Below are 16895 nucleotides of genomic sequence, written 5' to 3' on the forward strand. Positions count from 1 at the left end.
AGGCCTGGATTCCCAAAACACAGAAACTAGGAGATGATAAATGGATGTTGCTTCAAGCCACTATGTTTGCAGGAATTTGTGATGTAGTAATAGAAAACTATGCTGAGTGCACTGGCTCACACCTGTAATTTCAGCACTTTGGGAGGCCAAGGCAGGCAGATCACTTGAGGTCAGGGGTTCAAGACCAGTCTGGCCAACATGGTGAAACCCTGTCTCTATTAAAAATACAAAAATTAACCAGGCTTGATGGCGCACACCTGTAGTTCCAGCTACTCAGGAAGCTGAGGCAGGAGAATCACTTGAACCTGAGAAACAGAGGTTACAGTGAGCCGAGATCGTACCACTGGACTCCAGCCTGGGCAACAGAGCTAGACTCTGTCTCAAAAACAAAAAACAAAAAAAAAAACAACAAAAAAACTAATACAGCACATTTTTAAAGTAAGAAAAAGAAGTGAGATTATTTTATCAGCATTTTAAAAGTATATCCAAAGTATTATTTCAACATGCAATCAATACACAAAATTTTAACTTTAATTAATGAGATACTTTAAATTCTTTTGTGTTTTTCCTACTAAATCTTTGAAAGCTGGCATGTATTTTATACTTACAAAACATCTCAGTTTGGGCCAACCACATTTCAAGCAATCAAGAGCCACATGTGGCTAGTGGTCACCATGTTGGGTAGCATAGGTCTAGACATTTAGTGGGCTGTTACCATATGCCTGCATCACCTCCTCTTCAGTGCCCAGCATATGGTAGGTGCTCAAAGGAATCCATGATTCCTAAAGTTACAAAGGGTTGATAGTCACTGAGCACTTATGGTGAGCAAGACCTGTGCAAAACCCTCATTTGAGCCTCACAAGCTCCCTATGAAGTGATCATTACTGTGAACATTCTCTCCACTTTACAGATGAGTAAACTGAGGTGCAAAGAGGCAAGGCTCTGCAGTCCAGACCCTGGGCTATGACATGCTCATCATCCACCCTAGGAATCTGAGGCCCGCCGGCATCCCACCACATCCAAAAGCCCCCTCTTCTCTTCACACACAACCCAGGTGACCCCAACCCAGAGTGACTTTAAGAAACCCTACACAAACCCCCATGAAAATGTCTCCTAGGCCTCAAGAGGGAGTGATGTCATTACTTCCCTGCCCCCTCTTTTCTCCTTTCCCTCCTAAGGACTGACCCATCTCTAACCAGGGCCCTCTATTCTTCTAAATCCCTTAAAAACAACTTGATCTCAGAATGAAGCTTCTGATAACTTGCAGTAGAGGGCATAGGGCCACAGATGTCCAAATTCACTGGGGCCTTGGGCCACCAGATCCCTGTCACCTCAGGGACCATCATGATGCAACCCTACTGTAGAGAAAGAAAAATGGGGCTGACTCTCTTTTCGGACTCAGCCCGCCTGCACCCAGGTGAAATAAACAGCCATGTTGCTCACACAAAGCCTGTTTGGTGGTCTCTTCACATGGACGCGCATGAAATTTGGTGCCGTGACTCGGATCGGGGGGGGGGACCTCCCTTGGGAGATCAATCCCCCGTCCTCCTGCTCTTTGCTCCGTGAGAAACATCCACCTACGACCTCAGGTCCTCAGACCGACCAGCCCAAGAAACATCTCACCAATTTCAAATCCAGTAAGCGGCCTCTTTTTACTCTCTTCTCCAACCTCCCTCACTATCCCTCAACCTCTTTCTCCTTTCAGTCTTGGCGCCACACTTCAATCTCTCCCTTCTCTTAATTTCAATTCCTTTCATTTTCTGGTAGAGACAAAAGAGACATGTTTTATCCATGAACCCAAAACTCCGGCACCGGTCACGGACTGGGAAGGCAGCCTTCCCTTGGTGTTTAATCATTGCAGGGACACCTCTCTGATTATACACTCACATTTCAAGGGTGCCAGACCACGCAGGGACGCCTGCCTTGGTCCTTCACCCTTAGCAGCAAGTCCCGCTTTCCTGGGGCAGGGGCAAGTACCCCTCAACCCCTTCTCCTTCACCCTTAGCGGCAAGTCTGGCTTTCCTAGGGGGCAAGAACCCCCCAGTCGCTTATTTCCACACCCCAACCTCTTATCTCTGTGCTCCAATCCCTTATTTCCGCACCCTGACCTCTTATCTCTGTGCCCCAATCCCTTATTTCCGTGCCCCAACCCCTTCTCTGCTTTTCTGGAGGGCAAGAACCCCCCACCCTTTCTCCGTGTCTCTACTCTTTTCTCTGGGCTTGCCTCCTTCACTATGGGTAAGCTTCCACCTTCCATTCCTCCTTCTTCTCCCTTAGCCTGCGTTCTCAAAAACTTAAAACCTCTTCAACTCACACCTGACCTAAAACCTAAATGCCTTATTTTCTTCTGCAATGCTGCTTGACCCCAATACAAACTCGACAGTAGTTCCAAATAGCCAGAAAATGGCACTTTGAATTTTTCTATCCTGCAAGATCTAAATAATTCTTGTCGTAAAATAGGCAAACGGTCTGAGGTGCCTGACGTCCAGGCATTCTTTTACACATCAGTCCCGTCCTAGTCTCTGTGCCCAGTGCGACTCGTCCCAAATCTTCTTTCCCTCCCCCCTGTCCCCTCAGTACCAACCCCAAGCGTCGCTGAGTCTTTCTAATCTTCCTTTTCTACAGACCCATCTGACCTCTCCCTTCCTCCCCAGCCTGCTCCTCGCCAGGCCGAGCTAGATCCCAATTCTTCCTCAGCCTCCGCTCCTCCACCCTATAGTCTTTTTATCGCCTCCCCTCCTCACACCTGGTCCGACTTACAGTTTCGTTCCGTGACTAGCCCTCCCCCACCTGCCCAGCAATTTACTCTTAAAAAGGTGGCTGGAGAGCTAAAGGCATAGTCAAGGTTAATGCTCCTTTTTCTTTATCCCAAATCAGACAGTGTTTAGGCTCTTTTTCATCAAATATAAAAATCCAGCCCAGTTCATGACTTGTTTGGCAGCAACCCTGAGACACTTTACAGCCCTAGACCCTAAAAAGTCAAAAGGCCGTCTTAGTCTCAAAATACATTTTATTATTTTGTATTTTGTCGGGAGACAATCTGCTCCCGACATTAAAACTCCAAAAATTAAATTCCGGCCCTCAAACCCCACAACAGGATTTAATTAACCTCGCCTTCAAGGTGTACAATAATAGAAAAAAGTTGCAATTCCTTGCCTCCACTGTGAGACAAACCCCAGTCACATCTCCAGCACACAAGAACTTCCAAACGCCTGAACCGCAGCGGCCAGGCGTTCCTCCAGAACCTCCTCCCCCAGGAGCTTGCTACCTATGCCGGAAATCTGGCCACTGGGCCAAGGAATGCCCGCAGCCCAGGATTCCTCCTAAGCCGCGTCCCATCAGTGCGGGACCCCACTGAAAATCGGACTGTTTAACTCACCTGGCAGCCACTCCCAGAGGCCCTGGAACTCTGGCCCAAGGCTCTCTGACTGACTCCTTCCCAGATCTTCTCGGCTTAGCGGCTGAAGGCTGACACTGCCCGATCGCCTCGGAAGCCCCCAGACCATCACGGACGCCGAGCTTCGGGTAACTCTCACAGTGGAAGGTTCCCACGCCGACCCTAATCCCGCTTGAAGCAGCCCTGAGAAACATCGCCCATTCTCTCTCCATATCACCCCCAAAAATTTTTGCCGCCCCAACACTTCAACACTATTTTGTTTTATTTTTCTTATTAATATAAGAAGGCAGGAATGTCAGGCCTCTGAGCCCAAGCCAAGCCATCGCATCCCCTGTGACTTGCACATATAGGCCCAGATGGCCTGAAGTAACTGAAGAATCACAAAAGAAGTGAATATGCCCTGTCCCACCTTAACTGATGACATTCCACCACAAAAGAAGTGTAAATGGCCGGTCCTTGCCTTAACTGATGACATTACCTTGTGAAAGTCCTTTTCCTGGCTCATCCTGGCTCAAAAAACACCCCCACTGAGCACCTTGCGACCCCCACTCCTGCCCACTGAGCACCTTGCGACCCCCACTCCTACCCACCAAAGAACAAACCCCCTTTGACTGTAATTTTCCTTTACCTACCCAAATCCTATAAAACGGCCCCACCCTTATCTCCCTTCGCTGACTCTCTTTTTGGACTCAGCCCGCCTGCACCCAGGTGAAATAAACAGCCATGTTGCTCACAAAAAAAAAAAAAAAAGAAAAATGGAGGCCCAAAGCGGTGTCTCTCCAAGGCACACTTTGAATTTCCTGTGGTATTTAGTCCAGAATCTTCCTTCAGATAACATGGCCCCCTCTGAGGCTGCAAAAATGGAATTTGCTCAACATCCATCTGCCACAGATGGATAGTGCACCTCTCTCATACTCTATGCACTATGCATGGGACCTGTCCAGGTAGGGTTTTGAAGGATGAATAGGAGAGCCACCACCCTCCTAATCCAAGCTGGGCCAGGGTCCTCGGCTGCCTTCTGCCCCTCGTTCCCCCAGACTGTCAACTCAGGACGAAGAAGGCAGTCTTTCTGAGGTGTGAGATGGGTGTTTCTCTGTCAGTATGGAAAGGCCCCACCAGCAAGGTGGGCCAGCCTACTGCTAGACCCCTATCCTGGTCCTCCCCAGGGCCAAAATGTACCCCAATGTCATGTGCAATCCCCACAATGTGCCAATCTGTGCCATAGTCCTTTGGTTCTTAGGCCCTCTGAGAGTTCCTTCTTTCACTCATTTGTTCATTTCACACCAACCTGAAGTCTCCCAAATGCCCATACCCAATGCTCATCATTCTTTCACACTTCTTTCTCCTTCCTGGGGTTCTGATTGTGATCATATACCACTGTCACTCTGAGCAGGAGACCTTTAAAGGTTAAAGAGATTTTTTAAGCTTCTCCAAATTTAGGTGACTATAGAGGCTTCATCTGTAAAACTTTATATTCTGATAAATATTCCATTACCTATATGAAGAAAACTTGAAAAGTTGAAAGAAAAAAATACAACAAAACTGCAAAATTAGGCTCAATTTATGTGCTGGGATGAATAGGATGAACTCCTATTCATCCTTCAAAACCCTCCCTGGACACGCCCTACTGGAGAAAGCCTTTTCCAAGCCTCCCACATGGGGTTCATGAATCTCTGAGTGGCATCCATGTCTTGTACCACCATGGGTTACTGGGCATATTCCCTTCACTTTTAACTGTCAACGTACTTGTCCATCCACTCCTATTCCGCTGTCTATACCGTATTTCCCGCAGGATGATTCACGATCTCCATCACAACTGGACTCAAAGCCACTTTTTGACTGCTCATCCTTGTCCACTTCATCTCCCTGAGCCTATTGCCTCATCTGTGACATGGGATGAATCTGCCCCAGCATGAGGTTGCCGTGAGAATTAAATGAGATAATATGAGTCTGTAAAGTGCCTAGTACTGAGTGTGGCTCTCCATTCATGGCAGTTTTATTACCTGGATCCTCCGTTTCTGACACATAATAGGAGCTGAATAAATGTGTTGAGTTGGAATGAAATGGTTTGAATTGCCTGCATCTGTATGGTGTCCTTTGGTTACCAGTGAGGGGTGGGAACCCAGGTCTCTGAGTCAGTCCCAGGGAAGCAAATTTCCTCCATGGTCATTCTATCCTGTAGATGGGTCACAGGAAGTGGAAGCAGCATGTCTAACTCTGGAGGGTCTGGAAGATGTGTCCTACCAAATGCCAATGGAAAGGTGTCACCAGGTGTCAGAAAGGGGCTGGCACTGCCTGTTTCCCCTCTGTGCCTGGCACTGTGCTCAGGAGTCTTCCCATAGACAGCTCTGTGGGGTCATAACACTCTTTCTGTCCACTCTACAGCCAAGAAAACTGAGGCTCAGAGAGAGTGCACTGCCTACCTCCCAGAGACCCAGTGACTGCAGAGGTTTTTCCACTCAGGATTCCAGCCCCAGTGACAAAGTAACTATGGCAGGTAATCTTCCTAAATGTGTTCTTTGCTCCTGAGATGGGGAATTTCCTGGATGTAATTAAACATTTTACCAGCTTAATGCCAGTCTGGGGAGCTTCTGTTCACACGCTGCGTTAGTGTGATGTTTTCCAGGGTAGAGTCATTGGAGACACGTGTAAGCTGTTTGCCTCCACACTGAATGGCCGCACTGCAGCTCTCAATCTGCCGCCATCATTTCTGACTCATCTTCCTGCTCCAACCTGGCATTGGGCCCACCTACATTAGCCCTCTGATCTGCTGTGGGCTGTGAAAGAAGGTAACTGCACCTGTTATAATTAGGTGTAAAATACGAGTTCAGAGGTTCTGATTCAGTAGTCTAGCACAAGGCCAGAAATCTGGAGTTAACAAGAGCCCTTAGGTGTTTCTGCAGCCAGGGTTCTGTGGACCATGCTTTGAGAAACACTGAGAGGTAAAGGTGCAAAAGGGAAGGACAGGAATGGCCTGCAGTGGCCTCAGGTCTGAGGCTGCAGATGCCGGAGTGAAGCCACTGCCCAAAGAGTGGCCCATAGGCAAACCGATCCTTTTACGGGGCTGGTGCTCACAGTGAGCTTCCAGCTAGATGTTACTTGCTCCACTTAAGAAACAAAAAAACTGGGGGCTGTAGTTAAGCCGCTTGCCCAAGGTCCATGGCTGTAAGGGGAGGAAGCAGCATGCGCCCCAGGACAGCGCGACTCCAGACCGCCATTGGCTGCCCTGTGGTCAGATTATGGTGCTGATGCTGACGCTTTATGCATATGAAGCCCTTCCTACATGTTGTGTCCAGTGCATTGTCTCCGATAACAACCCCACGAGCTAGACCGCTTTCAAAGATGAGGAAAATGTGGAGCTGAGAAGCTGCATAACTTGCAGGAGATTCCCAGGCTTACTAGGATCTGAAACTGAACACTAGAACCCAGAAGCATAAGCATCACCCTACACAGCCACTTGGGGGGGCACTTCCGTTGCCCCCTCCCTCCTACATGAGTCAGATACAGGGTTCTTGGCCCCCAAAGGATCTTTCCCCCAAGGAGACATTGGGCAATGTTTAGAGAGGTTTTTTTTTTTTTTTTTTTGGATGCCACAGGTTTTTTTTTTTTTTTTTTTTTGGCATCTAGTGGGTGGAGGCCAGGAATGCCGTTCAACCTCCTCAAATGCCTAGTTGCCCCCCTTACACTCCAGCAAAGAATTAACAGGCCCAAAATGTCAATAGTGCCAAGGTTGAGAAATACTGAAATGACCCAACTTAGAACATCAACACACACACAGACACACACACACAGACACACCCACTACTGCATCCAAACCTACACCCCTATGTCCCATAGCATCTGAAGAGACTGATGTAAAAAGGGGATAGAGTTGGGAGGAAACAAAGAAAGCGAGCCCCACCCACAAATATACCACAGTCACCATTAACGTCATATTTATTGTTATTTAACTGCTCAGGAAAACATATACAGGTATATACAATATGCAGGAATACAGAAGACTGCACTTTACATATTTTTTTAAAAAAGAAAGAAAAAAATAACACTCAATTTCATGAGCTATTGTCACAGTCTTCCAACCAAGCATTTCAGAAATGAATTTCTTTTAAGAGTCAAAAAAGATTACAGGATTGCCTAACACACAGCAGAGTTAAGTTTTCATATTTTACATGTGCAATAACATTTTCGTTTTCTTTCCCAAAGAGTTTGCTATGCAGTACTGATTACCAGTGTTCGGAGTCTAGTGTGTAGGGTGTGTTTTTCATTTACTTTTATTCTTTCCATTAAACCAAATTTAATGAAATAACATCCTTTTGCTTAAGGCTATTTTTAAAGCTGTTTCATTCTGGGGTCGTGGGGAGCGAGAAAGTTTTTAAAACTTCAGGGGTTTCTGAGGTTGCCAGGACCGTGAGCTAATTGGCAAAGTGTTGATGACTCAACGCTGGGAAAGTCAAAGACAGAAGTTAAGACACTTTGCTCCCCGGCCTTAAGCAATTAAGGAGAAATCATTCCTGTTTCAAAAGTAAAATGATGAGGCTCTCAAACAGCTGTACACTGCAGAATCAGAGGGGTCATGGAGTCTTGCCCAGAATACGGTCAACTCTCCCACAGCCCATGGTGGGGGGAGATTCCCTTCCCTTTCCATTCCTTTTGTAGCAGAACGCAGGAACTGCCTCGGCTCACACCTTTCTCGCTGATCAATTCATGCCACCTGCTTTGTCTGCCCTCTGAAGGCGGGGTTTGCTCCTCGTCAAGACTGCCCAGGCGAGAACTGCAGACTCAGACCCCAGCCAAAAGGACCGGCAGAAGGAAAGAGGGGAGAAGGGAGGGGAAAGAGTGAGGTTTTTCTGAAAGCTCCTCTCCCTTCGCTGAAAAGTTCTTTGAAATAAACAATGTGGGTGTTGTACGGTGAGCCCAGAGCCTTCAGGTCACTTGCTAAAAAAAGCCCAGATCTGCAAACTCTGAGGACCTGGAGGGGGTGGGGGAGCTCAAAGTGGAGCGTTTTAGTAAGACACGATCGTTAACAAAAACTGAAATTAAATATATAACCATCACGGATTTGGGTGAAGTGATATCAGTTACTTCCTGTCTAACCCACCCGGGAATCTATATGCCCCCCACCACAAGCCATAAATGGCTTTTGCAGGCATCAGCAGCACCCAAAGTTGCCTGTCCCTGCCAACCACCACTCATCTCTGCTCAGAGCAGTTATTCCTTTGTGAGATGCTTGGGACATGGCTCTAGTTTTGCAACAGGGTGAGATTCCAAAAAAATGTTGGGGAGGGGGCAGAGGAATTCCAGAGTTCAAAACTAAAAGGCGCAGGAATCAAAGTCATTTCATTCTATTCTCTTTCTCTGTCCTCTAGCCCTCAGGAGTCTGCAGATCCCTGCAAAGGCTCAGAGAAGGCTGAGCAGGCTGAGCAAGAGGGTGCCTCATCCCTCCCAGGGGTGGGGTTGCCCAGGTTGGACTGGGGATGGAATGGGAGAGGTGGAGGAGATACACGCAGTCCCCTCCTTCTTCCCTGGGATGCCAGGCCAGGAACAGCTTTCAGAAAAGGGAAAGGGCTGAGAACAGCCTCCTCCAACTCCAGCGCCCGAGGCACAGCCAGCCTGGCTGCAGCAAGGGCAGCAGCCTTGCTCCAAAGACTGCAGGCTGGGAGCACACCCTCCCCCATGCACACCAAAGGCTGCTTAGCACAGCGTGAAAATGCAGGGCCTGGGCATTTGCGAGGAGGCCCAGAAAAGGAGAGAAAACACTACTGTCGAACATTCCAACTCCTTCCCACAGAGCAGAGCTGGACACGTCCTCACGTCCATCGCAGAGAGGGGTGGCTTCCAGCAGGAGAAGAGAGAACTCAAGTGGAAGGGAACTGAAGGCTGAGCACTGTGTTTGCAGGAATGAAAATATATTTTCTTAGGGAACAGACAAAACAAAATCCCAGGCGGAATACCTAAGGGGGGCATTCATTGTTTGGCTCCTGCCAGACTGATGACACTGGGGTGTCAATATATAACATTGTGATGACAATTGGACTTTCACCCGGCAATACTCCAGAACTACTATTCTCCAGGATTTCCATTTTAATAAGCAGTGAACAAAGCAAAAAGAAAATAAAAGGGGAGGGGGTGAGAAAAGGAAAAAGAATAAAAAAGAAAGCAACTCTTGTCTTATTATGAAATAACAATACTTGGACATACAGCAGCATGAAAATAAAACAAGGAAAGAGGTCATCTAAAAAATGTATGCCAAGATTACCGAAACATGGGGAGTATCTAGAGGAAAAAGGCTTAAGCAAAAGTTTGCTAACTGCAGAAGGGTTAACACTGGTAACATACTGTGGCAGACAAGTTTCTTTTTTAAAAAAACTTTTGAGGTTCCCCCCCTTTAAATTAACCCTTTCCGGTCCATATGCCACTAAGCAGGTACCAACCTAGAGAAAAAAAAAAAACTCATCCACTCAGCAATAGTGGCCCTTTCAAATTAACAGAGGGGTGGGGTCAGGTTGAGGGGGAAGGAAACAGACAGAGGGAGAGGATAGGGCCTGGTAGAGGAGGGGGTCTTTCTTGTCATTCAAGTTAGGGCAGCCACGAATGTCCCAAATCTGTTGGAGATGTCAGAATGCAGGGACCGCCAGGTGGGCACGGAGGCTCGAGCCTTGGCGTCACCCACGTCGTCTGTGCAGTGGACAGACAGGCACTGCAAGTGGCTGCCAGGCTGGGTTGCTGAGGCCTTGTTTGCAGGGAGGTCGTGGGCTGTGGAGAGAGAAGGAAGAGAGGACATTAGTGGCACACTCGTCTCTGAGGGACACCATAATGGGGGCCAAAGTGGCAGAGGCATACAAGACAGGCACCGTCCACGCCCTCTTTCCATGGCTAAAGCTGGTCCCAGAGGATCTAGAGATGTTGTTTTGAATCTTCTTGCTGTTACCCCTGATTCATCTGTGAGATCTCAGCCAATGGAAGACCTCCCTGTTGGGCCTCAGTTTCCCCACTGGGAAATAGGAAAGTGAGGCAGGATAAACTCAGAGTTTGCCCATCTGTGATGCACCAGAGTTCCCAAAAGATTAACTGGACATGATCTAAGTCAGGAATGCTTCCTGCAGGAGGGGCATCTAAACTGGGCATCAAAGGATATGTAGGAGTTCGCCACATGCAGTGAAAGGGTGGAGGGGAGGATTGTCTGGGTCCAGAACACAGCCTGTTTGTGTGTCATCCTCTGGAGAGACATTTGCTCAGGGCCTACCACGAGCTGGGAACTTTCTTAAAATGTGCCAGACTGCATACCAACTCCAGGGGGGAAGGATGATCACCTCTACTTTATAGCTAAGAAAACTGAGACTCAGAGAGGGAAGATGACTTGCCCCGAGTCACACAGGAGAAAGTGTGGAGTCACAGCACCCTTTCCAGAGGAGCAGGAAGGATGGAGAAGGTGCCTGTGGATACCCAGCTTGGCACAGCTGAGCCACAAAGACTAGACGCCCACAGCTCCCCAAGCCCCATGTGCTCCCCAATCCCCAAGCGCTCCCCAGTGCTTTCCAATCGCTCCCTTTTCAGCCCCTCTCCCACCTCTGAAGGTTCTGCCCCTCATTGGTGTGCAGGGGCTGAGGCTCCATAGAGGTGGCTTTGAGAGTGGGGGCATGGGAGAAGAGGAGCCCTTCGGGACACCTGCCTGTGTCTTTCATTCCCTCCTACGCTCTGGCCTTAACTTGCTCATACTCCATTTTACAGATGAGAAGTCTGAGCCCCAGAAAGGCACAGAAACTTTCCTGGGGTCACACAGCTCCAACCTAATGGCTGAGAGAATCCAGTTGTAGCTCCGCAAAGGGACCCGAGGCCAGTCCCCTCCTCTGAAAAGGGGAATGTCCGCCCGGCTCATGCACCTCCTTATGATGGCTAGTCAACCAGGCTGTTGATATGTACAAGGTGTTTGTATAAACTGTAAAGTGTTGTCCTCACAAGGACAGAAGGTGAAGTGTTCAGAGCAGGAGAGACAGAGAATCTGAGCTCCCCAATCAGACCAGCACAAAAGCACCATTCTCAGCTACTACGTGAAAGGACTCTGGGTGCCTGGGGTGGGGGAGTCTATTCCTCTCCCATACCCTTAGTGAAACTCCCCTGAACCCTCTTTTCATTGAGTCACGCAATGCCAGAAAGCACCACAGATCACAGGGATGTCTGTGTTAGACACGCTTGAGGAGAAAGGAGCCTGACAACCATTCACATCTTAGTATAAATTAGACCAAAGAAGGGAATTTGCAGGACTTCTCATTTACGGCTACCACATGACCACTGGCTCTGTCCTGAGACCTGCCATATGTCAATGAAGAGTCTCATTATTCTCATTTCCTAGACTCTGACTTTAGAGTATGTCCAAGGTCACACAGCCTGGAAGGGACAGAAAGCTGGGTTTGAATATGGGCTGATGTTGAATTTCTGCCTCAGTAGTAGTGAGAAAAGCTGAAATTGGGGGTGGGGGGCTCTGCTCCAGCTGAGGGAGCACACCCAGATACTGAACTCCATGACCGGCCTGCCCTCAATCCTCTGTGCAAGCCCAGCCAAGGGCCCTGTGCCAGGCAGGAGTCACCGGCCCGCCCTGCCCTCTGGGATTAAGCAGCAGGCCTCCCCCAGGAGCTGAGCCACAGCCTGCAGAGAAAATCCTCCCAGAGGGATGGGCCCAGGCAGCTGAGGACAGGCCATGACTAACTGGGCTTGGGGCCCCCACCCTGGAGCCCCAGAGACACTCAGCTTTGGGACCTGCATGCTGGGAGGAGCCGGAGCTGGGCAGAAAGGAGACTTCCTTGGCCCCTTCCCTCATTCATGCAACTAACATGCCTTTATTGAGGACCTTCTATATGCCAGGCATGGTACAAACCCTATGGATCTAGCATGGAATAGGACAGACACTATCCCCACCCTCCTCCTGGAGCTGATGGTGAGGCCAGGAAACAGTGTCTCTTTGTGACCAAAGCACGGTCACTTTGAAGTCACAGCCCCACTACTGTGTGGCCAAGGCTCTACCATGTTCCCTCTCTGGACCTCAGTTTCCCCATTGGTGAAATGGGGATGATGTCATCTCCCCTGGGGCCTTGTAATGGCCTGGCACACAGACAGTCCCCCAAACAGTGCTGCTGGGACTGTCATTCATATCTGGGAGGGTCGGGGGTGAGGGGGGCTTTGCAGCCACTTAGAATCCCCTAAAGCCCCACTACTTCCTGGGGCCCAGCTAGGTGGGCGTGTTCCTGCCCATGAAACAGGAGCCTTTGCCCCATTTCACAGAAGGAGAAACTGAGGTTCTGAATCCAAGGTTTCAAAGCTAGTTAGTAGTGGTGAAATCTGGATGTTGTTAATACCCCACCCAGGGCTTCCTGGGGAGAAGGTACACCAGGAAGCTTAAGGCATCAGATGCAGGGTTTCTAGGAACATGGCAGGCCCTGGATTCTGGCAATACCGAGGCACAGTGCCCCAACCTTTGCTCTTGAACCCATGCTTGCCTTGTTCCCAGCGACCCCTCCACCCTACCCTGCTTAATATCTCCAAAGGAATTTTATTCCAAGCACTGCAAGATCTGGACTGGGGGTGGGGTGAGGGAAGTAGTATCTGCCACAGAGAGAGAGAAAGAGAGAAAATCTGAAAGGGGGTTATTTCCCCCACTTTGCACAAATTATCTCAAGGAATGAACGTAGCAATGCTTGAGCCCACTTTACAGATGAGGAAACAAACTCCGAGGGATGAAGCTCCTTGCCAAAGGAGAGATAAACTCTTTGCTCTGGGGCTGCAAGCACCCAGAAAGTGAAAGAAAATTCCTGAGCAACACACCGGGCAGAGGAAGCTGGGTCTGCCAAGTGATGGGTAAGACAGACCCAAATGGCCAAATTTTCTAAAGACGCTTTCATCCCCAAGTTACAGCCATAAGCGTGCCGTGCACTAACGCCAGAAACCATTGCTGTTCTTATTAGGGGTGGATTTAATGAGGGCGTCCCAGGCACACAACTGAACACTTCTGTGTATTATCTAAGCCCATCACCCAGCAAGCCCATCAGTGGGGGTGCCCCTTCTCCCCACCCCGGCAGGGCCACCCTGGGCTCAGAGAGGGTGAGAGCCTTGCCAGGTGTCACAGAGCATGGGTGCAGGATTCCCCAGGCTCCGCCTAGAATGAGAAAGAGAGCCAACCAGTCTGGTATCCACAGGGAATATTTTTAAGAGAGAATATTATTCTTCAGTTCTTGACAACCCAAGCATGACCAAACTCATCCTCCCGCCGGATTCATTCCAGCTAGGGGGACCTAACACGCCCTCAGACCGCGGCTCCCCAGGGCTGCCGAGTCGCTGCCGATAAATCAGTCCCACGGAAGCCGCCTCAAGTCATGGCCTGCCCCAGCTCAAGAGAGGCCCTCAGTCTCCGCTCCTTGAGGCGGTAAGCACGCCAGCCCCCACGCCAGGACCCAGAGATAAAACCACCCCCTTGCCAAGCTCCCAGGGTTGGGGGAGATCATGGAGTCACTCAGCGCCCAGCACTGGCAGACATCACAGGACCCAGTGAGTGCTGTTCTGTTTTCCACTTGATTGTCAGCCTCCCCCATCAGACTGTGGCCATGTGGAGAAGGGCAGGTTTGGTCTGTTCACCCCCGACCCTGCACACACCAGGCCCTCAGTTGGGTCCAGTGTACTGACTGTGAAGCGCCCTTCATCCCCATTTGACAGACGAGAAGACTGAGGCTCTAAGGGGCAGGAGCTACCCAGGGGTCACCCACGGCCATGTCACCAGCTCTGGGGGTGTGGCTCTCTCCTCTCAGCCCAGGATTCCCAGCTGCTCAGGCCAGGGTGGAATCCCAAATGCCCTGTACCTGGGCAGCTCCTGTCTGCAGAGCCACAGTTTCCTCATCTGCAACTTGGGGGTGGTGATTCCTGCTGAGCCCGGCTAAGAGCAGCATGGGAGACCTCACGAGAGACTGGCAATACCATGTGCATGCTGGGGGGTCAGTCCCAGAGGCTGGGGCAACATCAACTCAAAACAGATAACCCTGTGTGTGCCTCACCCGATTCAGGCAGCACAGGGGGGCCGAGGGCAGGGGCCTCTGGTTCTTGGGGACTGATGGGCATGCCTGCCCAGCAAGGAAAGACTGCAGGACAGTTTTTAAGGACAGCTATGGCCAGAAAGAACCACCTCACACTCCATGCCCAGGGTCAAGGCCCAGAGCTGAGACAGACACCCCTGCTCTTTCTCCTCCCAAAAGCACTCCTCAGCTTTTCTTCATGGCACAAATCCTCGCTGATCTTCCGGCCTCTTCCTACTACCCCGTCACCCCTGCCCTGAACACCACAGCACTTCATTTGGTCATCATGCTGCAGAGGTTCAGTCTGCCCCCTGCTCACCCCGCTGCGATCACGAGACCCACGTCGGATTCTGTCTTCCAAACTTCTCCGTCCACAGTGGAGACAGTCAGTTCCATTAAGGGAAGGAGAGAACCAGGAGCAGGTGCCAAAAACAGCAATTGCGTGAATAACTCAACTCACTCCGTTTCTCTTACAGGGTTCAACAATGATAGTGGCCACCATTCGTGGAGCAAGGAACTTTTGTACATCACTTCAGCTCTCAGAACCTCGGTTCTAGGAAATGGGGGAAATAATAGGACCGGCCGTGATGGAGGCAGTTAGGAGAATTAAGTGAAATGATCCATGCAAAACGCTTAGCACGTGGGGCGCTCCTGCCAACACTGGCTATGAGTACAGCCTGTCAATGTTGTTGGCCAGCCTGCAGGTGACAGTGGGGACCTGCAGGGCTGGGCCCGGGGAGGGCTGAGTGACCCTTCTGCAGGCTGTGCCTGGGGTGAAGGGAGAATGGAAAAGAGGGGATGTTTACCTGGGGATGTTGCATTTTAAATTTTGCTTCTAGAGATGCCACCCACCCATAGAGGGGGCCGAGTTTTCTTTTTTTCTTTGAAGTCAGCAAAACAGGCCTCGTCATCACCCTGCTCTGCACTAAAATCCCCGGACCAGGTTCCAATGTGGGTGAGCCACGTGCTCAGGCGTCGTGAGCCGGGCGGAGGTGGCTGCCACCTCCCACGCCAGGCAAAGGGCTGCCTCGGTGGTTCTCCCAGCCACGGTTCCACCACTGAGCCCCAGGGAAGGAGACTTCTGACCCAGCCACCTCCTGCCCCGCTGCCTACCTGAGGGAAAGCCAGGGGTATTCGGGAAGAAGGACACAGCCCAACAACTGCCCATATCAAGGGCTCCCTGGGTACTCCCCCAGAGCATGGCCCGGGCTAGGTGCTAACCTCTTCTCTAATACGGGAGGAGTAAGAGAACCTACCTTGCAGGCTGCTAGGAGGATTAAGTGAGATGACAGCTGGAAAGCCTTCAGCATAAGGTGAGCCCTTTGTCAAAAAAGGGTAGCTGCTCTGACACTTATCATTCTTTTGTTGTTGTTGTTTTTCTTTTTCTTTTAGAGATAGAGTCTCGCTCTGTCATCCAGGCTGGAGTGCAGTGGCACAATCATAGCTCACTGCAAGCTCAACCTCCTGGGCTCAAGCAATCCTCCCACCTCATCCTCCCAAGTAGCTGGGACTATGGGTGTGCACTACCACACTCGGCTAATTTTTTAAAATTTATTTTGTAGAGATGAGGTTCTCACTATGTTGCCAAGCCTAGTCTTGTATTCCTGGGTTCAAGCAATCCTCCCATCTCAGCCTCCCGAAGTGCTGGGATTACAGGGGTGAGCCACCATGCCTGGCCACATTTTTCCTTCTAATCCCCTAACCTGGTACTACTGTTGCTCTTTACAGATGAACTGAAAGATGGTCCAGAGAGTCAGAGCCTGATCAAGGTCACACGGAGTCAGGGGCAGAGCCAGGCCTGCAATCCAGCCCCTGGTTTTTCTTTTGTTTTTTGTAGAGATGGGGTCTTGCTATGTTGCCCAGGCTGGTCTCAAACTCCTGGGCTCAAGTGATCTGCCCACCTTGGCCTCCCAAAGTGCTGGGATTACAGGCGTGAGCCACCGCACCCGGCCCACTCTTACTGTTCGTGGCACTGGAGGCAGACAGAGCTAGAATTGCCACGTGCCAGCTTTGTGCCATGGGGCAGTTTCTTCATCCCTGTGGGTGCTAGAAGCTGCCGAGGCTGGGGGTCAGGGTGCAATCCCAGGCAGAGCTTGAGAATGAGAATTCCGGGCGTATTTTTAACTCGGGGCTTATGTAAGAAGCAGTGTGGGCCCCAGCACACAATAGCGGATGACTCTCGCCCAACTCACCCTCGCTGGATTCCGACAAAGGGAAATGTATTTTGGTTTTTCCTTTATTTGGACCTGGTGCGGGGAGACATTGGGTTCTGTGACAGCTGCCACTCAACTGGGGGGCTGGGCGACTGGGCCTGGAAGCTGAGGCAGGTCTGGTGGGCCAAAGGGCTGAGCCACCACTTCTTGGAGCCTTCGTGCTACAGCCTGGGAGTCTCTTAGGCCCCCCACACACTTATCTGTGACCCCCAGACCTTGGTAGCTTTTCTG

At 50.3% G+C, this 16895-nt stretch overlaps 1 protein-coding gene across 1 annotated transcript in view; it reads right to left on the bottom strand.

The window, feature by feature from the left end:
• Window positions 1–7315: 7315 nt before the first annotated feature.
• Window positions 7316–16895, bottom strand: part of MN1 (MN1 proto-oncogene, transcriptional regulator) — a 55060-nt gene continuing 45480 nt past the window's right edge. Inside the window, exon 2 of the mRNA XM_034948337.3 lies at window positions 7316–10150. Coding sequence (XP_034804228.2) covers window positions 9969–10150 — 182 coding nt within the window. The 3' untranslated portion in view covers window positions 7316–9968. The remainder of the gene's footprint in view (window positions 10151–16895) is intronic.

This window comes from Pan paniscus, chromosome 23 (assembly GCF_029289425.2).
Source record: "Pan paniscus chromosome 23, NHGRI_mPanPan1-v2.0_pri, whole genome shotgun sequence".
Lineage (NCBI taxonomy): Eukaryota > Metazoa > Chordata > Mammalia > Primates > Hominidae > Pan > Pan paniscus.